Source organism: Pseudophryne corroboree, chromosome 8, assembly GCF_028390025.1.
Source record: "Pseudophryne corroboree isolate aPseCor3 chromosome 8, aPseCor3.hap2, whole genome shotgun sequence".
NCBI classification, from domain to species: Eukaryota; Metazoa; Chordata; class Amphibia; order Anura; family Myobatrachidae; genus Pseudophryne; species Pseudophryne corroboree.
The window spans coordinates 111,502,300-111,528,140 of NC_086451.1; the positions used below are offsets into that span (position 1 = coordinate 111,502,300).

At 44.5% G+C, this 25,841-nt stretch overlaps 1 protein-coding gene across 1 annotated transcript in view; it reads left to right on the forward strand.

Annotated features, from left to right (window-relative positions):
* Positions 1-8,864, forward strand: part of ADGRD2 (adhesion G protein-coupled receptor D2) — a 611,421-nt gene extending 602,557 nt beyond the window's left edge. Inside the window, exon 26 of the mRNA XM_063936865.1 lies at positions 7,956-8,864. Coding sequence (XP_063792935.1) covers positions 7,956-7,963 — 8 coding nt within the window. The 3' untranslated portion in view covers positions 7,964-8,864. The remainder of the gene's footprint in view (positions 1-7,955) is intronic.
* The last annotated feature ends 16,977 nt before the right edge of the window (positions 8,865-25,841 follow it).

Here is a 25,841-nt window from a genome sequence, read left to right on the forward strand (position 1 = left end):
CATGGTGGCAGACTTCCTCAGCAGACAGGAAGTATTAGCAGGAGAGTGGGAGCTGAATGATGTAGTTTTTCAGCAGATCATGCAGAAGTTCGGAAGGCCTCAGGTAGATTTGATGGCCACACAGGTCAATGCAAAAGTACCACTCTTTTTCTCCCGATATCATCTCCCAGGAACGGGGGGAGTGGATGCTTTCTCCCTTCCTTGGACATTCTGACTAGCGTATGTGTTTCCTCCATTCCCCATGATTCCAAGGACTCTCAGGAAGATCAGGGAAGAGAAGGCGCAAGTAATAATAATTCTTCCTTACTGACCGAAGAGGGTTTGGTTTCCTTCAGTGCTCAGGATGGCGGTGCAGGGTCCTAGGTGGTTGCCGTTGAAGAAGGACTTGCTACGTCAGGGACCGTTGTTACATCCGAATCTGCAACAGCTTCATTTGACGGCATGGAAATTGAACGGCAGTTGTTAAGAAATAGAGGCCTATCTGAGCAAGTCCTTAATTTGCTTATTCAGTCAAGAAAAAGAGTGTCCTCTAGTGTTTACTATAGGGTCTGGAAGAGGTTCATCTCGTGGTCTGGATCAAGGTTTAATCCATTGGAAGCAGAAATATCTCAAGTTTTACAGTTCCTGTTTGAGGGCTTTGAGAAAGGATTGGCAGTGTCCACTATCAAGGTTCAAGTATCAGCCCTGAGTATTCTATTAGAACGGAGGTTGGCTGAGGAGGACTTGGTTAAAAGGTTCTGTCAGGCAATTAAAAGAATAAGACCTTGAGTTAGGTCAACTCTTGCTCCTTGGGACTTAAACTTAGTTCTCAATGCTTTGATGCTGCCTCCGTTTGAGCCTCTGCAGGATATTTCGCTGAAGTTCCTAACTTGGAAAGTAGTGTTTCTGGTAGCTATCACAACTGCCAGAAGAGTTAGTGAATTACAGGCTCTGTGTTCGGAGGAGCCTTACCTCAACTTTTTTCCGGATAAAATTGTTCTCAGAACTAATCCAGATTTCCTGCCGAAGGTCGTGTCGGAGTTTCACCTCAGTCAGGACATTGTATTACCATCCTTTTATCCAGATCCGCAGAATGAGGAGGAGCAAGCAATGCATAACTTAGATCTAATTAGAGCAGTTTCAATCTATGTGGAAAGAGTTAAGCAGTTTCGCAAAATGAAGCATCTGTTTGTGCTGCACTCGGGTGTAAAGAAAGGTGAAAATCCTACGAAACAGACCATTTCCAAATGGATAACGGAACTTTTGACGTTTATTTATGAGAGAAGTGGACGTAGAGTTCCAGAAGGTTTAAAGGCACACTCTACTAGGGCCGTGGCAACTTCTTGGGCTAAGAGGAGTCAAGTGTCGGCGAAAGACATTTGTGCAGCAGCTACGTGGTCTTCAATACACACGTTTTCTAATCATTATGCGTTGAATATTGTTGAAACCCATTTTGGGAAACAGGTCCTTCAGGGAGCATTAAAATAAATAAGTATTATTTAGCATCAGAACAATGCTTCTTGTGTGTTTATATTGCCCTCCCTATGATAAGCGTTGGTATATCCCAGTAGTTATGGCTGCCATGAAGTAGCGTAGAAGAAAGAAGCAAATTATACTTACCGATAATTTCATTTCTTCGAGATACTTCTCTCTTACCAGGTATGTCTAGTGGAACAACACTGCCCAGCAAGCTGTACTGAGTCTGCTAATTATCATATAGGAATATCCTGAATGCTTAGCCATAGGTATGTCTAGTGGAACAACACTGCCCAGCAAGCTGTACTGAGTCTGCTAATTATCATATAGGAATATCCTGAATGCTTAGCCATAGGTATGTCTAGTGGAACAACACTGCCCAGCAAGCTGTACTGAGTCTGCTAATTATCATATAGGAATATCCTGAATGCTTAGCCATGGGTATGTCTAGTCACTAGTGTATTAAATATCAGCAGATTTATTCAAGTTTTATTTGTAGTTATTTGGGGAATGTGTAATGGTTTCATCCCTACACATCATTTGTTTGTTTAAGTTTTATTGCTCCAAATGGGTGATGGGCTAGGGGAGGGTCCAATCAATCAATGTGCTTACATACACATGTTTGGGCTTTATATTAGTGTGTAGTTTAGCTGAATTAGCGTAGCTGAATCATTGTGTGGAGAAAGATCTCAAAGGGAGAAAATCTCTAAGGGATTCGTCTGGGACTTATACTGGACTTTAACTGGACGGAAACTGCATGGAAACTCCAAACAAAAGCAAATAAATCATCACAATCCACCAAAACTTGGACTGCAGCTACAAATGTATGTACACACCTATTATTCTCCAAACCTCACTTACCCGGACACTAAACATTCACTTTCTGCAAAAAACCTGCAATACAACTTTTACTCTGACCCTGCAAATACCTGGAAAACAAATGTTTAATTGAGAAGCATATTTGATGAAGTAACACTGACTTGTGGTTTGCCAACACTGTGTAATTTTCCATCTAACATCAACAAATATTTGATTTACTGGTAATCTGTAGATATTAACATCATTTTAAATACTTGCAAATCGTATTTCTTTCTGCAAACTTCACTGCTCTCTCATACAGCCACCACCCCTCCTCCTATTCTCATTTTACTACCAGTTTACACACCATCCACACTATGGCCAGGCTGGCAACCCCCATTACTCATTGTCCTTCTAATCCTTTATTCTGTCCCCTGTTACCACCTCTATCCCTCTCTCACAGTCTCCTACATCTCATCCTCTCTCCTCTCCTCTGTCTGCCTCCCTACCCCTCTTCTATTTCCCCATTGCAATTCACTTCTGCCCCTTCACACCACTTATACCCCACCACTCAACCCTGCTCTCTCCCTCCTCTGCCTGTCTCCTCACCTCTCCTCCACCAGTATCAAACTGCACTCCCTCCCTGTTTCACGCATGCAGTCTCCCTTCCTAGCCAAGGCCCCAGCACCATCATCACACCCTCTTTATCCTCTCCTTCCAAATTACTCCTACCTCAACGCTACAGCAATCCTGATAATCTCATTCACATCTCTCCCACAAACTCATACCCCCTATCTTGTGCACTCTGGAATGCCAGATCTATTTGCAACAAACTGGCCCCCACTCATGACCTTTTCATTTCCAACTCCCTGCACCTCCTGGCCATTACAGAAACCTGGATTACTCCTCATGACACCACTTCTCCTGCTGCTCTCTCTGCTGGGGGCCTCACATTCTCACACACACCCCGACCCGGGGGTCGCCATGGGGGTGGTGTTGGGATCCTTTTACCCTCAAGCTACACATACCAACTTATACCTCCAGAACCTTCTCTTACATTCTCTACATTTGAGGTCCATGCATTACGCCTCTACCAACCTACTAATCTTCGAGTTGCTGTAATTTACCGTCCACCTGGCATTTCCTCCAAATTCCTTGACAACTTTGCTTCCTGGCTACCTCACTTCCTCTCTTCTGACATTCCCTCCATTATTCTAGGTGATTTCAACATCCCTATCGATAACCCCACAAAATCACCTGCCTCTAAACTCCTTAACCTCACCTCTTCACTTGGTCTCTCCCAGTGGACCACCTCACCCTCCCATGTGAACGGGAGCTCACTGGATCTGGTTTTCACTCACCGCTGTGATATTTCTGATTTCTCCAATTCCCCTTTTCCCCTCTCTGACCACCACTTGCTCTCTTTCAACTTATCTATCTCTGCTTCCCCATCTCTCCCTCCTAAGGCTACCATCACGAAGCGTAACATTGAGGCTATTGACACCTCATCCCTGTCCTCCCTGTTTGACTCCCTTCTCTCTCCTCTTCTCTCTCTCACATGCCCTGAACAAGCCACATCCCTATACAATGCATCTCTTACTTCTGCCCTTGACTCTGTTGCTCCGCCAACCACTATTCACCCTCGCAGATCAACACCTCAACCCTGGCACACCAAATGCACCAGATACCTACAAAAATGCTCACGTACTGCCGAGCGACAGTGGAGGAAATCACGCTCTAAAGCAGACTTCCTCCATTTCAAATTCATGCTCTCATCCTTCAGTACTGCCCTTTCCCTTGCTAAACAATCATACTTCAAAATCCTCATTTCTACACAGTCTTCCAACCCCCGGCGCCTCTTTGCCACTGTTAACTCCCTCCTCTGCCCACCACCACCTCCTCTCCCTTCCTCATTGTCTGCTCTTGACTTTGCCACTTATTTCACATCCAAGATTGACTCCATACGTCAGGATATCACTTCCCACCAGACCAGCAACCAGCCACCACCCATCCCTTGCCACCCCTTCCCTTCCCTCTTACCAACTCTGACATCTTTCTCCCATGTATCTGGCGAGGAAGTCATGGCCCTCATCCGTTCCTCCCCCCCCCACAACCTCCCCGCTCGACCCTATCCCCTCCCACCTCCTCCGTTACCTCTCCCCTTCTGCCTGTTCCCATCTTGCCCACCTTCTCAATCTCTCCCTTTCATCAGGCACTGTCCCCTCTGCCTTCAAGCATGCTCTTGTCTCCCCTATTCTTAAAAAACCTACCCTTGATCCTAACACTCTCTCCAACTATCGACCCATCTCTCTCCTCCCCTTTGCCTCCAAACTTCTTGAGCGTATTGTCTATAATCGCCTCACTGCCTTTCTTTCCTCTCACTCACTGCTTGACCCATTCCAGTCTGGTTTCCGTTCTCTCCACTCCACTGAAACTGCCCTCACAAAAGTCTGCAATGACCTCCATGCAGCCAAATCTAAGGGCCACTACTCTCTGCTTATTCTTCTTGAACTCTCTGCTGCTTTTGACACTGTGGACCATCCTCTCCTTCTGCAAATCCTTCACTCTCTTGGTCTGCGTGATACTGCCCTCTCCTGGCTGTCCTCCTACCTCTCTGATCGTTCCTTCTCTGTCTCCTCTCATGATGCTACCTCCCCCCCACTTCCACTAACTGTTGGTGTCCCCCAAGGCTCTGTTCTTGGTCCTCTCCTTTTCTCTCTCTATACGTCCTCTTTAGGTGAACTCATTAGTTCTTTTAACTTCCAATATCACCTCTATGCTGATGACACTCAAATCTACCTCTCCTCCCCTGATCTCTCCACGGCTCTCCTCACTCGTACCTCAAACTGTCTTTCTGCTATCTCTTCCTGGATGTCTCAGCGCTTTCTTAAACTCAACATGTCTAAGACTGAGCTGATCATCTTCCCACCCTCCCGCACAGCCTCACCTCCCACAATCTCATTATCCATTGATGGCACGACTATCTCCCCTAGCCCCCAAGTACGCTGTCTTGGCGTAATCCTTGACTCCTCCCTCTCCTTCAAACCACACATTCAGCACCTCTCACAAACCTGTCATTTTCATCTCAAAAACATTTCTAGAATCAGACCTTTTCTCACACAGGATGCCACTAAGATCATTATTCACTCACTGATTATTTCCAGACTGGACTACTGTAATCTCCTCTTAACTGGCCTCCCTGACAATCACCTCTCTCCACTCCAATCTATCCTCAATGCTGCTGCCCGGCTCATCTTCCTCACCAAACGCACTACGTCTACCTCCCCTCTCCTACAGGCCCTCCACTGGCTTCCCTTCCCTTTCAGAATCCAATTCAAACTTCTCACACTCACTTGCAAAGCCCTCACCCCCTCCTCTCCCATCTACATCTCTGACCTTATCTCCCTTTACTCTCCCACCCGTCCTCTTCGCTCTGCTAATGCACGCCGTCTCTCCTGTCTTCTGATTACTTCCTCCCACTCCTATCTCCAAGATTTTTCACGTGCTGCTCCCTTTCTCTGGAATTCTTTACCTCTCCCCCTCAGACTCTCCACCTCTCTACAAAACTTCAAACGGGCTCTTAAGACCCATTTCTTTACCAAACCTGGCCAAATCTCAACATAACCCTCTGTTCCACGCTCTCTATGTACCCCATCTGTGTCATCCCTGTCTGTCTACCCCTCCCCTTAGAATGTAAGCTCTCACGAGTAGGGCCCTCTTCCCTCATGTGCTTATACTTTTCTTACTTTAATAATCCTCAACTGCCCAGATCCCACAGTTTTTTGACCACCTGGAACTTATCTCTATGTTTACTGGTGTAGTTATTCTTAGTTGCCCTGTACTTGTCCTGTATTGTATTCAACTGCAAGTCACTGTTTTCCTATTTTTTATGTGCATTTGTACTCTGTAATTGGGCGCTGCGGAACCCTTGTGGCGCCATATAAATAAAGGATAATAATAATAATAATAATAATACTTCATGGCAGCCATAACTAAGCCTCCCTTAGTTGGTTTTTCTCAGAGGCACTTGTCATAGGAGACACTCAAAAGACTAAGGAGAAGGGGGTGGAGTGCTGTTATGTACCCATAGTGGGTGGTCCTTGGTGTAAAAAAAAAAAACTCCCTGTCTAAGGTTAGGAATGGGATACATTCCCAGTAGTTATGGCTGCCATGAAGTATCTCAAAGAAATGAAATTATCGGTAAGTATAATTTGCTTCTTTACTAAGTGGACTTTTTACATTATTCTGGAAACTATAGACTAAGGTGCATATTTATCTCAAATTTACTATAAATTCCTTGCCAGGAAATAGGGTCCAAAAAGTATAACACCTTCATACTGCTTTCTGGTTTGGGTCTCTGGCAGCCAATGTGCAGGTGTGGGCGTTGGCCAGTGCATGCATCACTAAGGACCAACAAAGAGTGATCCAGAGTCTCCCTCTCTGGAAGAATTTGCAATATGGTAGCCCAGATGGGAGAAGGTGTTAACTGGACTTCACATTCTGAAGCTTGGTTAATTTGACAGCTTTGCAGCCCCCATATCTGATGCTATATCCAGGTATCCTCAATAATATTATTTGATAAATAGGTCCCTAAGGGCCTAATCCTGAGTTGGAAATAAAGTAAGAAATAGCAAGTAACTATGCTCCTGGACAGACTATGTTGCAATGCAGAGATGCAAATACAGTACATTGAATTTGTTTGCACGCAGGGTAAATACTGGCTGCTTTTGCATGTAGACCACAAATGCTGGACAGCTTTATTTTTACACTGCAATTTAGATTGTAGTTTGAACACATTTTAATATAAAAGCCTATAACACTTACTAAATATTTATCAATGTACATTTTTCAAGCCCTTGTCATAACTGTAGATAGCAACTAAGGCAAGAGTCTTCATACCTGCTATTCTTACTCTATAAAATATATAGTAGTAGCCACTTGGAGCTCCTCAGCAAATGTCTTAAATTATACATTTTATATATCTGTAAATTTTGTGTGTTTAAAGTTTGAACTAATGATCTATTTCATTATATAGTTGTTTTGATTTAAAAAACTAAAGCATTATAGCTTGTAATTAAACAGTTTCCATGTACCATGCCCTGTATAGTTGTTTTTCTAAATAAACCCAAGGGCTGGTATCTTTATTGCATGCCTTCCCAAAGCCTGTTGCCTCCATTCTGAAAAGCACTGTAGTACTTCCTGGTCGTAAATGGAGACTCACATTTCTGATACCTGCTGCGTTTCCGGGGGATACTTAATATTTGCGGGTGTACGTGCAAATTGGTGTTTCGGGTGGGGGGGGGGGGGTAACCTGCAAAAATTTTGTTGATGATAACTAAGCCCCTAGGTGTATTTAATGAAATATTTTGTATCAAAAAGGAGTCTTTCCACTTAAGGTTCCTTCCAGTCACCTCATGCTAGAAACCACCAGGAGTCATATTACACTGTGACAGTACAATGCATGAGTTATCAGTGTATCCAGTTCAGTGCTATTGCAAGGGACTAGATGGGTCACTCAACCCGCAGTGTAAGCTCCCAGCACAATAGTTTCCAGCAGTTCCCAACTACAGGCAGTGTGATAGGTGTCAGGGATACAACCCCCAAGTTCCTATTTGGGCACAGGGAAGAGGTCATTAATATGGAGATGTCTACCAAATTGTAAATTAATTTCTTGCCTGATTATTTGTATTTGTCTTCCTTAGGTTGCTGAATCATTCCAAAGGGTAGATACCTGGGCTTGCATCAACCATGGATTTGACGGAAAAGCCACTGTATGATAAATGGACTTTGGGTATAATAAAGAACACCTCTGTGTTATTACAGTATACTAACGTGAAGCTGTCACTTACTTATGATATTGTGGAGTAGATATCCAGAGAATCCTTTTCATCAATCACCACGGATAAGTGAAAATAATGGATACAACAATGGACATGCCTTTTTGTACCAAGTCCCATTAGTCACACATCGTGAGAATTGGAGTGGGTGTAGTCAATACGGAATGTTCTGGTACATACTTCCCATGCGGAGATGTCCCAAATTAAATAATACTACATTTATACACTCTCGTTATTATGGGAATAATCACACTTATGGGCTCATACAATGGATTTCCAACTCTAATTAGACAATCCATTCAGAAATCATCACACAAGGATACTACAGTAATACTGTAAGTTATGCTAAACAAAAGGGTGTTTTTTTTAAGGAATGTGTAGGAAGATGTAATGTCCGCCATCTGCTGTCTTGCCAGATAATGAAGTAACTGACCACTTACGTTTTGCTAGAAGACAACTTGTCCTCTACATTTTCCTTTGAAAAAAATATTGCCTTGGCTACTAGCTTAACTAGAGCATGGTATAAAATTAACATATGTTTGTATATTATTCATCAAAGTTAAAATACAAACATATTATTTATTCCATCATAAAGGTATTCATGCTGTAGTTTTGACCTCGCTGTTAACTGATATTGAATGATTTGAAAAGTTTGTACTTGTTCATTGTATGCACTGTAATGCTAATGCACTGTATCAACTTGATTTGCGTCCCTCTTCGAAATCTCAAACTGACTGGTTCAAGTCAGTGAATAAATTACCACATTACCAGGCAGCAGGAGATTTGAAAATATCTGCTTTGATGATCCTATTACATACAGGGCAGATTTATTAAGCTCTGTGAAGTGATAAAGTGTAAGGTAATAAAGGACCAGCCAATCAGATCCTAACTGCCATGTCACAGGCTGGGTTTGAAAAATGACAGGAGCTGACTGGCTGGTACTTTATCACCTTCCAATTTATCACTTCACCGAGCGTAATAAATCTGCCCCAATGTTTGGGTTAAGCAATGGCTCTGCTTTCGGTGCTGTAACTGTATAGGGTGCCTGGACCATGCACTGTATTACAGGTAGTAGTGTGCAGGTTCACTACAGGTTGGCCCTTGGACTACTAATACCAAAGCCATTGGTAGACATTTGCTGGATCAGTACAGTTAAATCAGACAGCATAGAGGTTGCAGGGCAGTAAAGAGTCTGGCTGGGCCAAGGTACTTTTCGGAGGGTAAAGAAAGGTTATACTAAGGTATATTCGGGTGCTTGATGTATGAGACACTCTTGCTAAGCTGCAGCCAAAAATAGTCACTCCCTCAATAATACAAAAAAGCGTAAGGAAGGCTTTGCTCTAATAATAAAAGACAATGGTTGCTAGTAGCGATTGCATACAATTAAAAATGACATTTTAATAAAAAAGCACAGATATGTGTACAAACGACATATACCTGGCGGGATATAGCAAAGATGTATGTGGACACATCTGTAACATGAATTCATGTATGTTAATAAAATGGTATATATTACCCTGGGTATTGGGTCAGGTAGTAAGGTTTCATTGGAGGAGTCCGTTCCAGAAAGTTGCCCTTGTCTGTGTAAAAGTCCAGTCCAGCAAGAGTCTCTTTAGTATGGAGAGAGCAGTAGTGATGCAACTGATAATTCACCATTAGACAGGGGCGTAAGTTTATACCTGGCGCCCGGTGGCAAAATTGATGGGGGTGCCCCCTCCCCACCAGTGGCTGATCGGCAGCCAGAAAAGCCATTGGGTGAGAACATGGATAAAGGGGCAGTGGTAAACAGGGATCAGCAGCATAGATAGGGAGGAAGAAGAGGCACAGATTAGGGGCAACAGAGGAACAGAAGTGATGGCGACAGAGGCACAGATATAAGGGGGGGCAGAGTCAAGGATATGGGGAGGGGGCAAAGGAAAGATGAGAAAGGGCAAAAGCACATAGACAGAGAGGGTATAAGCACAGATATGGGGCAGGGGCACACAGACAGGGAGTGGTTACAGCAACATAAGTGAGGGGGGCAGATGCACAGATATGAGGGGGGCAGAGTCATGAATATGGGGAGGGGGCAAAGAGTAGATGGGAAAGTGCAAAATCACACATAAAGAGAGGGCATAGGCACAGATTTGATGAACGGGCAGGGGCACACAGACAGGGAGTGGTCAGAGGAACAGAAGTGAGGGGGGCAGAGGGACAGATATGGGGAGGGGGCAGTGCACATATATGGGGAAGGGACAGAGGCAGGAATGGTAAGGAGGACAGTGAAACATACTGTACAGCAGAGAAGGGATATACCTCTGTGCCCTGCAGCGCTGTCCCACTTGCAATGGCATCTTCTGTGTGTGTACAGTGCACTGACTGCAGAGCAGCACACTATACCCTGGAAATGGGAGCAGGAGGGAAGAGTGGAGGAGAGCAGGGGGCGGGCCAGGCAGCTGTAGAGGCAGAGCTGAAAGGGATCCGTTGTGATCCCAGAGAGTGGGGACCTGCATGTAAGAGTGAGTAGAGCAGGTGGCGTGGCCTGACTGGCAACTGGAGAGGTTGTGCTTTTGCAGAGCTCCTGACCGACGGTCATATAAACGGGCTTTTTTTTACATTTATCCCAAATTGCTGCGGACCGTAGCCCGCTTAGATACACTCTAACAGCAGCCTGCTCACATTGGGTGTTTCAGGCCTCGGAGCCGGGAAGTGCCTCCTGCATTTCTGCGGGTTGAGGCCTGTACACTCCACTGAAGCCGGGGACTAAATTTGCACTGGAGCCCGGAGGTGATGCCTAAGCCCTTTCATCCCGTGGGTCTGGCCCTCCCCCTGCACTGAAGACCTGCCGCTGCCCCCTCTCACCTGCTGCCCCAGAAGCGGACTTATAGGTGAGGCTGCCTCCTGCTGCGGTGGTGCGGCGCTGAGTCCCGGCGCTCGTGACCGGAAGTGCCGCGGCCGGGGATAGCTGTCCCCTTTCTCCTCCAGTGTATCTTTGTCGGCGGTGACTGACGCCTCCCGGCCCCTGCCGGCTCCTGGGGAGTAGCGCGCCGTGTCCTCTGGCGTGCTGCTGCTTCCTCTCCCCTGCTGCCTCGACCGCTAACTCTGGCGCCGGATCCCGGCTCCCGCGACCGGAAGTGCCGCGGCCAGGGTTGGCTGTCTCCTCTTTCCCCCAGTGGGTCTCTGTCTGCAGCGGCTGCTGCCTCCAAGCCCCGGCCGGCTCCTGAGGAATCTGATGAGCAGTCTTTACTGCTGTTCTGTGTGCACGCTCCCCCTGGCTATTTCTCCCTCCGCTTTTCAACAGATACCCCGCTGTTTGTATTTGTTGACACTGTCTGTGGACTGAGGTCTGCCTGGCAAAATCTACAGTGGGTCTACATTTTCATATACAGGGCACATACATTTAAAAAAAAATAAAACATAAAAAAAATGGAAAAGGAAAAAAAAACGGGGGGCGTGGCTTAGCAAGCTAACCGAGAGGACGCGTTTTGGCTGAGCTCTGGCAAAATCCCTATCATTTAGCCTCCTATTCAGTGCTAAATCCTGCCCAAACCCACTAGAACAACCGTCCCGTTACATACACTCGTTCGGGCAGCCGGGGGTGTGCTGCGGAGCCAGAGGACAGAGATTCTCTGCCCTTGCAGGTTGCGGCCCCCCCGTGACCAAGAAGCCGGGACCTGCCGGAGACCGCAGGGCGGACTTCAGCCCGTCTGGCGTCACGCACCCACTGACAGGGTGACAGTGAGACCTACAGCGACTGCCATCTTGAGCCTGCTCCCCGGCCTCCGGACAGCTGCTGACTCCGTGTGCCTCCCCAACTTAGCTACATCTTCTGTCTCATCTACCATAGTGGGGGGGTCTGTGCAGCACCCGCGGTGGACTTGCATCTGCCATTTTGTGATCCCGGACGCACTGTGGTCGTACCCGTCGGTTTGAACCCAGGGTGCAGCTATTGAGCTACCCCTCTTCTCTGCTACACCGGACCTGGATTTACTTCTTCAGTCCTAAGATGCCCAGACATGGTATCATTATGCTTCTCTGAATGTGTGACGCACGGCTGTCCTGATTTATTGATATTTACCTTTGTGACGACCGGTGGCTTCCCTTGCCCCCCCCTTTTTTTTGTGATATACCATAACTATTTTTCTTTGAAGATTGAATCTGCTTTCATGTGTTGATTATGGCACAGAACAAGAAGAAAAATCCCCCAGCTTCTACAAATTTTTTTGGCAACAAAGCTAAAAGTGCCGCTTCTCAAATGGCTTCTCCGGAATCTCCCTCCTCCCCTGTCTCTTCGGTACCGAGCATTGATCCACAGATCCAAGCAGTAATGACGGGCCTTTTGGAAGGCGTCCAATCGGCCTTTAAACAAGAACTGTCTAAAGCGGTATCGGAATTTAAAACTGAGATTGCTTCTCTGGGCAACAGAACGGATAAGGAACTTTGCAGGCTTCATGAGGAGGTGGAATGGTTAAAGGAACGCCAAGAAAACCAAGAAAATCGTTCGCGCCGTAATAATCTTAGAATCCGCCATGTGCCGGAATCGATCCAGAGTTCGGCGTTTCCTGCTTTCTTAAAAGATCTGTTCCAATTTCTAGTGCCTGAACTTACTGAAGAGGACTGCATGTGCGACAGAGCGCATAGAGCTCTACGTTCCAAACCCTCTCCGTCTCAACCACCTAGAGACGTGATAATACGCCTACACTACTACCGCTCCAAAGAAAGAATCCTATCATTAATCCGTGATACCCAAGACATTACTTTTCGAGAGATACAGATTCAAATATTTCAGGATCTGGCACCCTCGACGATCCAAAAACGTCGAGATCTCCAACCAATCACAAGAGTCCTCCGTCAACAACAAATTCGTTATCGTTGGGGATTCCCTTTTATGCTTCATGTTTTTGCCAACAACACGGTTCATGCTATTAAAACCCTGACGCAGGGACAGGAGCTATTGGATAAGCTTGATATTCTTCCGGATGAGGCTTCTTCTTCCGCTACTTCTGCATTTCCCCGAAGCCTCAACGTCCCCTACCACCGCAGCTGGAGTGGACAAGGGTGACCCGTCGACAAGAAAAGACTGGCGAACATACTTGAAAATGACTGGCTGCACCGGGGCTCTCCATGGTTTTGTTGGTGATTTTTATATGTTACCTCATGGTCTTTATTGATGGGCAGGCGTGTCCTTTTGCACAATCTGACTGCAATAATGATATCCTTTCAATAGTTATGTCATAATGTGATAGATGTAGCCTTCTACACACTGTGATTTTTGATGAGAGTATGTTTCGGTGTGTTGCCTTTTTTTTTTTTTTTTTGTCCCTTCCTCCCTCTCTCTTCTCCCCACAGGTTCGACGACGATAACCCCCTCATGATGTTGGGGACTTGTTTTAAATGTTTAAGCTCGGGCTGAAATCTATAGGTTCAGGTTTTCAAACAGCCGTGTTATATGTTTTTGCCACTACCCATGCTCCCTTTCTTAATTGTTCATTTTGATGGATTGTATTTTTTGTGGCGGTCCCTACGCGGGACCCATCTTTACAGGGTTCTTGCCCATATGGGCTCTTCTCTCCTATTTAACTTTTTTCTCTTGACTGTATCTTTATTCCTCCCTTTTTCTGTTTCTTTTTTCCATCTTTGGGGCGGTCCTCGGCGGATTGTGAGGACTGACTTTCCTTTCATTATAGAATGTCGACCGTGGCAGGTTATGTTAGGATCCTCCCTTGTAGTACCCTATGGCACTTAAGCTTCTCTCCATTAACGTAAACGGACTCAATTCCCCTAGGAAACGCACTATTGTCCTGAGTGCATGCAGACGGGAGAAAGTAGATATAGTATTTCTTCAGGAGACTCACCTCACTGGTCATCACTCACAGCTTAAAGGTAAACAATTCTCTCAGACTTTCTTTGCATCCGCCAATTGCAAGCAACGAGGCGTTGCTATCCTAATTCATCGCAGCATCCCGTTTTTACATACCCACACAATAGCAGACCCAGAGGTACGCTATATAATGGTGTCAGGCACTATTAGGTCAGAGACCCTGACTATGATCTCAACATATGCTCCCAACCAAGACCAGTCCCAGTTCTTTCACTCACTATTTAGACATGTCGGTAGATCTGCGCAGGGACACATAGTTTTGGGGGGAGACTTCAATACTATACTTTTGGATAGACTCATTCTCGGCACCTCTCCTCATCCTCATAAACTGACTCCCGCCTCCTTGAAGGCCTCAAACACTCTTATTTCTTCCCTGAAGCAATACAGTTTGTGTGACTCTTGGCGTTTAAAACATTCCTCGGCAAAGGATTACACTCACTTTTCAGCTCCTCATAAACTGTACTCGCGGATAGATATGTTACATATATCTCACTCTATCTCTTCTCTGGTTGTTGATGCAGGGATAACACCATTCATATGGACCGACCACTCTGGGGTCTATATCCTATTGGATATCTATAGAATCCCTCGTGGGGAGCGCAAGTGGCGACTCAATTACTCTATTTTACAACACCCCTCCACTCAAGCTGAAATTAAGGTGGCCATACAACATTATTTTGAGGACAACTCCTCCCCTGATATCTCTCCTGGGGTTCTTTGGGAAGCTCATAAGGCCACTCTTCGGGGTCATCTAATAGCCAAATCTGTTGCGATTAAAAAAAAGGCTACCCAGGAAATCTCTTCCATTGAATCTCAAATAGCTTCTTTAACTGCACAATACAGACAGTCTCCTTGTGCTACCTTACTGTCACAAATTGACAGACTCAAAGGTCAATTAAATACTTTATTGTCTAATCGTGCAGCGACTATTCTCCAGAAACTACGGCAACGTTTTTACGACAAAGCCGATAAAGTAGATACAGTCCTGGCAAACAAATTGAGAAGTCAACAGGCGAAAAATATGATCACTAAAATGTATTCTAGCAAACTGAAATCTTACACTTATGATCCCAAGGTTATGGTGGATGAATTCAAAGAATATTATACTTCGCTTTACAATCTGCCAGACCCAAACTTGTCTTCCCCTAATAGAGCCGAGGAGGTGCAATCATATTTGTCATCAACACCTTTGCCCCGCATTTCCGAATCCCAGCTTTTAGTACTAAACAAACCCATTTCTATAGAGGAGACGACAATGGCTATTCAGTCAATGAGATCTTCAGCAGCCCCAGGCCCTGATGGGCTGACTGCCCAAATTTATAAGACATTTCTCACGGAACTGGTACCCCACCTTACATCTCTCTTCAATAACATTTTGGATGGAGCATCATTTGACTCGGCTACTACTCAGGCTGGTATTGTGGTAATCCTGAAGCCCGATAGGGACCCCACACTTTGCCAAAACTATAGACCAATATCTCTGCTAAACGTTGACCTGAAAATTTACGCTAAGATTTTGGCCTCTCGTTTGGCTCCCCTTCTTTCTTACTTGGTCCACCCCGACCAGGTAGGTTTTATTCCTGGTCGACAGGCACCCGATAACACCAGGAGAACTATTGACTTATTGCACTCTATTCACAAGCACAAAACACCCGCCCTCCTAATGGCGTTGGATGCGGAGAAGATGTTTGACCGTATTTCGTGGCCTTCGCAGTTCTCCGTACTATGGGGTTCTCTGGAAAATTTTACGATGGTATTTCGGCTTTATACTGATCTCCAACGGCAAGAGTCTTCGTTAACCAAATAACATCCTCGGGCTTCGGGATAGCCAATGGTACTAGACAAGGTTGCCCACTCTCGCCCCTGATTTTTGCGTTAGTAATGGACCCCTAGCTGCCAGGATTCGCAGCAACCCAACTATCTCGGGGGTGAGAGTTGGCTCCTCAGAGCACAAAGTAGCCTTATATGCAGATGATGTTTTAATTTCTCTTTCCGACCCTATCCAGGCTTTACAACCACTACTTTCTGAAATCGGTCTTTACTCCTTATATTCAGGTTACAAAATTAATACGAGTAAGACTGAGGTACTTGATTTCTACATACCAGCTCCCACCAAACGTGTGTTGGAAACGTCATTCCCCATTCATTGGCATAAACAAAAGATAAAATACTTGGGTATTTTCTTGACACGTAGCCTTCACCAGCTTTTCCAGGCCAATTTCCCGTGCATTCTAGACCAAATCAAATCCGACCTTCAAGCGTGGTCGTCTCGATATATCATGGATCGGTAGAATGAATTCGGTGAAGATGAATGTTCTTCCTCGGCTCTTATATCTCTTTCAAACTCTGCCAATTTATATACCTCCCTACGTTTTCAAATTTTTACAATTTCAAACTTCTCACTTTGTTTGGAATGGCAAGTGCCCTAAAGTTAGGTTGAAAATATTACAGCGACCTTCGCACGCTGGAGGACTGGGTATTCCCGACTTTAAGAGATACTACTTGGCATCCCAACTGGCTCAATGTGTCCAATGGTGCCGCTCTGATATGAAAAAGGTTTGGGTCGATATTGAAGCTGATGAATTGGGTCTTACCACCACCTCCTCCCTCCTTTGGCTAACTAGAGAGACCCGCCCACGGTCTGTGAGGGCACATCCTATTGTTTCTCGTTCCTTATCTATCTGGGATTTTGCCAATAGGAAATATAAACTGGCCCCCACTCCATCTCCGATAATTTCCCTATTTCATAACCCTGATTTCCCTCCCAGGATGGTTAAAACATCCTTTGCCTGCTGGAAGCTGAACGACATTCTATTTCTTAATGATATCACTAGAGACCTCCAATTTCCCCAGTTTTCTCAGATTCAGGAGAGAGTAGATCTCCCATCCAAAGATTTCTTCTGTTTTCTACAGATCAGACACTTTCACTCTACAAAGGGTAATCTATTGGTTAATATGCCCCTTACCAATTTTGAAACTCTTTGCCTACGTCGCTCCTCTACTAAAGGTCTAATTTCTACCTTATATACGTTAATGACTGAGGAAGCCCCCGCCATACGAGACCCCCATGAATCGGCTTGGGAAAAGGATTTAGGCATCCAGTTAGATCCTGAAGAATGGGAGGAGATCTGGGGAAATGCCACCTCAAGCTCAATTTGTGTCAAGGTAAAAGAAAATATTTATAAAATTCTGTATAGGTGGTACTATGTGCCCTCCCGTTTAAGTGCTATGTACCCGAATACCTCAGATAGTTGTTGGAGGGGCTGTCAAGAGGAGGGCACCTTTATTCACATATGGTGGTCCTGTCCGAAACTAACTGCACTTTGGAAAGAAATCATCGCTCTTAATTCACAGATCCTTGAAATCTCCGTCCCCCTCGACCCTAAATTTGTACTACTCTCATTGGGTTTCCCGGCATTAAATAGGCATCAAAATAAACTGATTCGGCACATAATTTCAGCTACTACATGCCAAATAGCTGTAGACTAGAAGAAACCCACTGCACCCTCATTACAAACCGTTCTCTCTCGTATATGGTACATTTATAAAATGGAGTAAATGACAAGCTTAATTAATCACTCCGCCTCTTCATTTGGCAGAGTGTGGGGTCCTTGGATGGCTTCCCAGAATGCTCAGTCTCCTTTTTTCTGAAACTGCCCAGGCCTGGTATTAATTATTGATACGTCCTCTCCCCCCTCCGAGGTCCTGCCCCAGGGATACTATCTTTTTCTCTTGCTCTTTTTTTCTCCTTTCTTCCTTCTTTCTTTCTTTCTTTCTTTCTTTCTTTCTTTCTTTCTTTCTTTCTTTCTTTCTTTCTTTCTTTCTTTCTTTCTCTCTTTCTCTCTTTCTCTCTTTCTCTTTCAGCTTATACCGGTTCTCTGACCGGTTCAATTGAGGAACTCTTCCTCGTCCCTCACTTATGTTAAAAATGGATCACTATATGTCAATTACCAATATAGCATTAATGTTTCTTATTCTGATATTTGTGATTGCATCACCGGTAATTATCTTTTGTTAATGGTATTGTGTTGTGACCATCTCAATAAATTGTTTATTATTAAAAAAAAAAAGAGTGAGTAGGGCAACAATCCTAACTTTATCTAGCAAGTGCCAGGGATCCCTGTGGTGATCTGCAGAACACCATCCTATACAATTGAGTGTGTGCAGGTCGGGTATGGGGCCAGCTGTCATGGGGGCGGGGCTTCAGACGGGCATTGCTAGCCAGCCTGTCACCATTTATACACAGTGAGTGAGTGTGTGGTGAGCCTCTGCCCACTGCAGATGCCGGCACCGGGCACAACTTGGTATGTATATAGTATATGGCCAGCCCTAGGAGCATAGTTGCTTGCCTCCTAGCTCAACCCGCGACTGTGTTGCAGGGTCTGCTCATCTGTGCCCACCTGATCGCTGGAGCCTGGCGGCAAATGACTCATTTGCCTCCGGGACTTCCGCCACTGCCGTTAGAGGAGAAAGCAGCTTGAAAACGGCCCATTGTAAGTGGTTCCTCATGCAATACGTGTTGATATTAAGTTGGTAATCTCTCTGAGTCTCTTCTGATAAGATTTTTTATTATTGCTGTGTGCACCTTAACAGTACAACCACATTCTCTCTCCCTTATGTTTCTGGACTGGACTTTTACACAGACAAGGGCCACTTTCTGGAACAGAATCCACCAATGAAACCTTACTACAGTATATTTCCTGACCCAATACCCAGGATAATATATACCATTTTATTAACATACATGAATTCATGTTATATGTTGTTTGTACACATATCTGTTCTTTTTTTATTAAAATGTCATTTTTCATTGTATGCAATCGCTACTAGCAACCATTGTCCTTTACTTTTTAGGGGGTGTGGCCTAACCACAGGAGGCGTGGCCCTTCACCCTAAGAATAAATACAGAAAAAATTGTACTTTAAGTGCCTCCCTGGCCACACTGCAGCCCAGCACACGGCAGCATGTACTGGGCTGAGAAGAAGAGCTGCAGCTGATGCTGCCAGGTAAGGGGTTCACGAGGGACCTGGGACCCCACTGTGCCCCTCCATCAGTCCTGGGCCTGGGTAAATAGTACTATCTCCCTCCTCCCCTCTGCGCCACTGAGTGCTTGACAGGTAGTTGTGTAAGGCTCCAGCTGCATTACCAGAAAACCAACAAAAAGAGACCATTTACTAAATTGTATAATGTACAGTGTTAAATTGAATCAGGTGGCACCCATATAATTAACGAGTATCCAATAGGTCTTTTTCTTGTTGATTACTTACATTATGGGCCTAAGTCAGACCTGATCGCTGTTGTCCGAATTCACACAGTGGCTGATTATTGAATGACCGCAATGCGCAGGTGCCAAACACCGACAGAATGGTGCACATGCAAGGTGATTGACAGGAAGCAGACATTTGAGGGTTGTAACTGCCCGTTTTCTGGGAATGTCAGGAAAAACGAAGGCGTGCCCAAGCGTTTTCAGGGAGGGTGTGTGACGTCAGCTCCGACACCGATCAGCCTGTTTGTATCGCACTGTAGGAGTAAGTTCTGGGCTACGCATAGGGTGCGCAGACTGGAAAAATCATTCGATAGTGAGTTGCAAACGGATTTGAAGATGTACACTGTCTAGTGAATTTTTCGCACGGCGTACGCATGCATTTGCACACTTGCACGGGGCGGGTTTTCACTCTCAATGGGCGGCAGCTATCTGATCGCAGACCTCTGCAAAAACGCAGAGGAGCCATCAGGTCTGAATTAGGTCCTATGTTGTAAGAGCTCTTATAAACTGTCATACGTTTATTAAGGAGAATTTGTTTTTTTTTTAGGTAAAGCATACAAGAACATTTCATTATGGATTTCATGATTTAAAACTGCTAATAAATACATACTGTAGCACCTTTCTGTAAAATGTTCACTTTAAATATACTCTGCAGAAAGTTAGTTGGTACTGCTACAAACATACTCATATGATGCAAAGACATATTTTGAGTTAGATTTCCATAAAATGCACTGTTTTTGCTGGTTACACAGTAGAATGTATATATGTAGTATGATGATGTACAGTATTTACTTAGAATTTTTACTACCAGCTACAGTATGTAAATGACCACTTTTTTTTTTGCAAACTGTTTATGTAATTATTTTCTTTATTAGAAACAAAATGTAATCATCATATAAAGTTTTCCTAATTTTAGCTATTGTTATATGTAACCTATAGGCAACCTTAATCCAACTATTCAAATGTGTGCATTATTTGGCCATTCAGCTTTTGACTTTACTGTCTATTAGTAAAACAAAGTGTAAAATATATAAATACTATTATTGATGTGCTCTTTATTATTATATTTTGTTATGATACATTATACATATATGCCAAAATAGATTTTGAGTTTCATTTTAAAATCACAAGGTGATGTGACTTCTATTTGAAGTTCTAAATCTGGTGAATTCATACACAAATCGACTCAAAAATTATTTAAAAATTACTGAAAACTGAGTTAATTAAACAAATGCTTTTCTATTGGCAAACACATGTCATATGCACAAATTACCCACAAACACCTTAATTCCTGTGCTAATTTGCATATTTATTTATTTTTAAATAATTGCTGTGCCTTTAAATACCATTATTTATGCAGCCAGAGTGCCCCATATACTTTTCTCCCATGTGTTATTCCATCATATTGAGGTTTCAGACAATTCCACATGATTTAAAATCAAATAGAACTGTTTCTGAATGTTCTATTGTAAATGGTGATCTTTGGTCGATTTTTATTTCTATTGAGGTTCTATTTTCAAATCAACTGTTAGTAAATGAGGTTTTCCTATTGATGTATATGGGTAAGTACTGATGGTCTATTTGAGGTTCTGTTTGTGTGTGAAGTCAAATTTCTGGCGATTTTGAGTCGGTTTTGTCTTTAATAAATACCTGATTGTCAAAATCACCGCCAAATCACCTCAAAATCAAATGGAACAGAAAATCGACCCTTAGTAAATTTACCCCTTGAACTCTCAGTGCCAGATCTAGGAAAGCAAAAATGAATGTGACTATCAATGATAACAAATGTTCCAGTCATCAGTTTTATACATAAATCTCAAAATCCAGTTATTCATTTTTATAGAAAAAAATAAATTGAGCCACCTCTGTCACTATGGTCCTGCGCAATCAAAGATCAGGTATAGATGAGACTTTCTTTTCTCCCTTTTGTTCCGTCTGGATGCCTTACACCTCCTTCATTGATTGCCCTTAGCCTATTGTTGCCGGTATCTAAAGTACCTTTTTTTCTCAGTGTTTCCTTAGTAGTGATTTCCTTTGCCTAAGCTAGTTTTATAGATGACAAGGCACCAGTGTCACTTATTCATTGTTCCTCTAATTAATCACTATTATTTTAGTTATTAGTCTATTAAGTAAAGAGTTAAAAGAGTATACATTTATACTGTTATTGTTCATTATTATTAATAGAGATGAGCGGGTTCGGTTTCTCTGAATCCGAACCCGCCAGAACTTCATGTTTTTTTTCACGGGTCCGAGCGACTCGGATCTTCCCGCCTTGCTCGGTTAACCCGAGCGCGCCCGAACGTCATCATGACGCTGTCGGATTCTCGCGAGGCTCGGATTCTATCGCGAGACTCGGATTCTATATAAGGAGCCGCGCGTCGCCGCCATTTTCACACGTGCATTGAGATTGATAGGGAGAGGACGTGGCTGGCGTCCTCTCCATTTAGATTATAAGAGACTGAGAGAGATTTACTGGAGCTGACTAGGAGGAGTACTGTTACTGTAGAAGTGTAGAGACTGAGTGGAGAGAGTTTACTAGTGAGGACAGTGCAGTTTACTTTATAATCCGTTCTCTGCCTGAAAAAAGCGATACACAGCACACAGTGACTCAGTCACATACCATATCTGTGTGCACTGCTCAGGCTCAGGCCAGTGTGCTGCATCATCTATTATCTATATATAATATTATATATATCTGTCTGACTGCTCAGCTCACACAGCTTATAATTGTGGGGGAGACTGGGGAGCACTACTGCAGTGCCAGTTATAGGTTATAGCAGGAGCCAGGAGTACATAATATATTATATAGTGAGTGACCACCAGACACACAGTGCAGTTTATTTAATATATCCGTTCTCTGCCTGAAAAAAGCGATACACACAGTGACTCAGTCAGTCACATACCATATCTGTGTGCACTGCTCAGGCTCAGGCCAGTGTGCTGCATCATCTATTATCTATATATAATATTATATATATCTGTCTGACTGCTCAGCTCACACAGCTTATAATTGTGGGGGAGACTGGGGAGCACTACTGCAGTGCCAGTTATAGGTTATAGCAGGAGCCAGGAGTACATAATATATTATATAGTGAGTGACCACCAGACACACAGTGCAGTTTATTTAATATATCCGTTCTCTGCCTGAAAAAAGCGATACACACAGTGACTCAGTCAGTCACATACCATATCTGTGTGCACTGCTCAGGCTCAGGCCAGTGTGCTGCATCATCTATTATCTATATATAATATTATATATATCTGTCTGACTGCTCAGCTCACACAGCTTATAATTGTGGGGGAGACTGGGGAGCACTACTGCAGTGCCAGTTATAGGTTATAGCAGGAGCCAGGAGTACATAATATATTATATAGTGAGTGACCACCAGACACACAGTGCAGTTTATTTAATATATCCGTTCTCTGCCTGAAAAAAGCGATACACACAGTGACTCAGTCAGTCACATACCATATCTGTGTGCACTGCTCAGGCTCAGGCCAGTGTGCTGCATCATCTATATATATTATATATCTGTCTGACTGCTCAGCTCACACAGCTTATAATTGTGGGGGAGACTGGGGAGCACTACTGCAGTGCCAGTTATAGGTTATAGCAGGAGCCAGGAGTACATATTATATTAAAATTAAACAGTGCACACTTTTGCTGCAGGAGTGCCACTGCGAGTGTGACTGACCAGTGACCTGACCACACTGACCACCAGTATAGTTAGTAGTATACTTATATTGTGATTGCCTGAAAAAGTTAAACACTCGTCGTGTGACTTCACTTGTGTGTTTTTTTTTTTTTTATTCTATAAAAATAAAACTCATTCTGCTGACAGACAGTGTCCAGCAGGTCCGTCATTATATAATATATAATATATACCTGTCCGGCTGCAGTAGTGATATATATATATTTTTTATATCATTTATCATCCAGTCGCAGCAGACACAGTACGGTAGTTCACGGCTGTGGCTACCTCTGTGTCTCTGCACTCGGCAGGCAGTCCGTCCATAATTGTAATACCACCTAACCGTGGATTTTTTTCATTCTTCTTTATACATACATAGTTACATAGACATCTTCTCTTTATCAACCAGTCTATATTAGCTGCAAACACAGTACAGTACGGTAGTTCACGGCTGTGGCTACCTCTGTGTCTGCACTCGGCAGGCAGTCCATCCATAATTGTATACCACCTAACCGTGGTTTTTTTTCATTCTTCTTTATACATACATAGTTACATAGACATCTTCTCTTTATCAACCAGTCTATATTAGCTGCAGACACAGTACAGTACGGTAGTTCACGGCTGTGGCTACCTCTGTGTCTGCACTCGGCAGGCAGTCCGTCCATAATTGTATACCACCTAACCGTGGATTTTTTTCAGTCTTCTTTATACATACATAGTTACATAGACATCTTCTCTTTATCAACCAGTCTATATTAGCTGCAGACACAGTACAGTACGGTAGTTCACGGCTGTGGCTACCTCTGTGTCTGCAGTCGGCAGGCAGTCCATAATTGTATACTAGTATCCATCTCCATTGTTTACCTGAGGTGCCTTTTAGTTGTGCCTATTAAAATATGGAGAACAAAAATGTTGAGGTTCCAAAATTAGGGAAAGATCAAGATCCACTTCCACCTCGTGCTGAAGCTGCTGCCACTAGTCATGGCCGAGACGATGAAATGCCAGCAACGTCGTCTGCCAAGGCCGATGCCCAATGTCATAGTACAGAGCATGTCAAATCCAAAACACCAAATATCAGAAAAAAAAGGACTCCAAAACCTAAAATAAAATTGTCGGAGGAGAAGCGTAAACTTGCCAATATGCCATTTACCACACGGAGTGGCAAGGAACGGCTGAGGCCCTGGCCTATGTTCATGGCTAGTGGTTCAGCTTCACATGAGGATGGAAGCACTCAGCCTCTCGCTAGAAAAATGAAAAGACTCAAGCTGGCAAAAGCAGCACAGCAAAGAACTGTGCATTCTTCGAAATCCCAAATCCACAAGGAGAGTCCAATTGTGTCGGTTGCGATGCCTGACCTTCCCAACACTGGACGTGAAGAGCATGCGCCTTCCACCATTTGCACGCCCCCTGCAAGTGCTGGAAGGAGCACCCGCAGTCCAGTTCCTGATAGTCAGATTGAAGATGTCAGTGTTGAAGTACACCAGGATGAGGAGGATATGGGTGTTGCTGGCGCTGGGGAGGAAATTGACCAGGAGGATTCTGATGGTGAGGTGGTTTGTTTAAGTCAGGCACCCGGGGAGACACCTGTTGTCCGTGGGAGGAATATGGCCGTTGACATGCCAGGTGAAAATACCAAAAAAATCAGCTCTTCGGTGTGGAGGTATTTCACCAGAAATGCGGACAACAGGTGTCAAGCCGTGTGTTCCCTTTGTCAAGCTGTAATAAGTAGGGGTAAGGACGTTAACCACCTCGGAGTCGGAACATCCTCCCTTATACGTCACCTGCAGCGCATTCATAATAAGTCAGTGACAAGTTCAAAAACTTTGGGTGACAGCGGAAGCAGTCCACTGACCAGTAAATCCCTTCCTCTTGTAACCAAGCTCACGCAAACCACCCCACCAACTCCCTCAGTGTCAATTTCCTCCTTCCCCAGGAATGCCAATAGTCCTGCAGGCCATGTCACTGGCAATTCTGACGAGTCCTCTCCTGCCTGGGATTCCTCCGATGCATCCTTGCGTGTAACGCCTACTGCTGCTGGCGCTGCTGTTGTTGCCGCTGGGAGTCGATGGTCATCCCAGAGGGGAAGTCGTAAGCCCACTTGTACTACTTCCAGTAAGCAATTGACTGTTCAACAGTCCTTTGCGAGGAAGATGAAATATCACAGCAGTCATCCTACTGCAAAGCGGATAACTGAGGCCTTGACAACTATGTTGGTGTTAGACGTGCGTCCGGTATCCGCCGTTAGTTCACAGGGAACTAGACAATTTATTGAGGCAGTGTGCCCCCGTTACCAAATACCATCTAGGTTCCACTTCTCTAGGCAGGCGATACCGAGAATGTACACGGACGTCAGAAAAAGACTCACCAGTGTCCTAAAAAATGCAGTTGTACCCAATGTCCACTTAACCACGGACATGTGGACAAGTGGAGCAGGGCAGGGTCAGGACTATATGACTGTGACAGCCCACTGGGTAGATGTATGGACTCCCGCCGCAAGAACAGCAGCGGCGGCACCAGTAGCAGCATCTCGCAAACGCCAACTCTTTCCTAGGCAGGCTACGCTTTGTATCACCGCTTTCCAGAATACGCACACAGCTGAAAACCTCTTACGGCAACTGAGGAAGATCATCGCGGAATGGCTTACCCCAATTGGACTCTCCTGTGGATTTGTGGCATCGGACAACGCCAGCAATATTGTGTGTGCATTAAATATGGGCAAATTCCAGCACGTCCCATGTTTTGCACATACCTTGAATTTGGTGGTGCAGAATTTTTTTAAAAACGACAGGGGCGTGCAAGAGATGCTGTCGGTGGCCAGAAGAATTGCGGGACACTTTCGGCGTACAGGCACCACGTACAGAAGACTGGAGCACCACCAAAAACTACTGAACCTGCCCTGCCATCATCTGAAGCAAGAAGTGGTAACGAGGTGG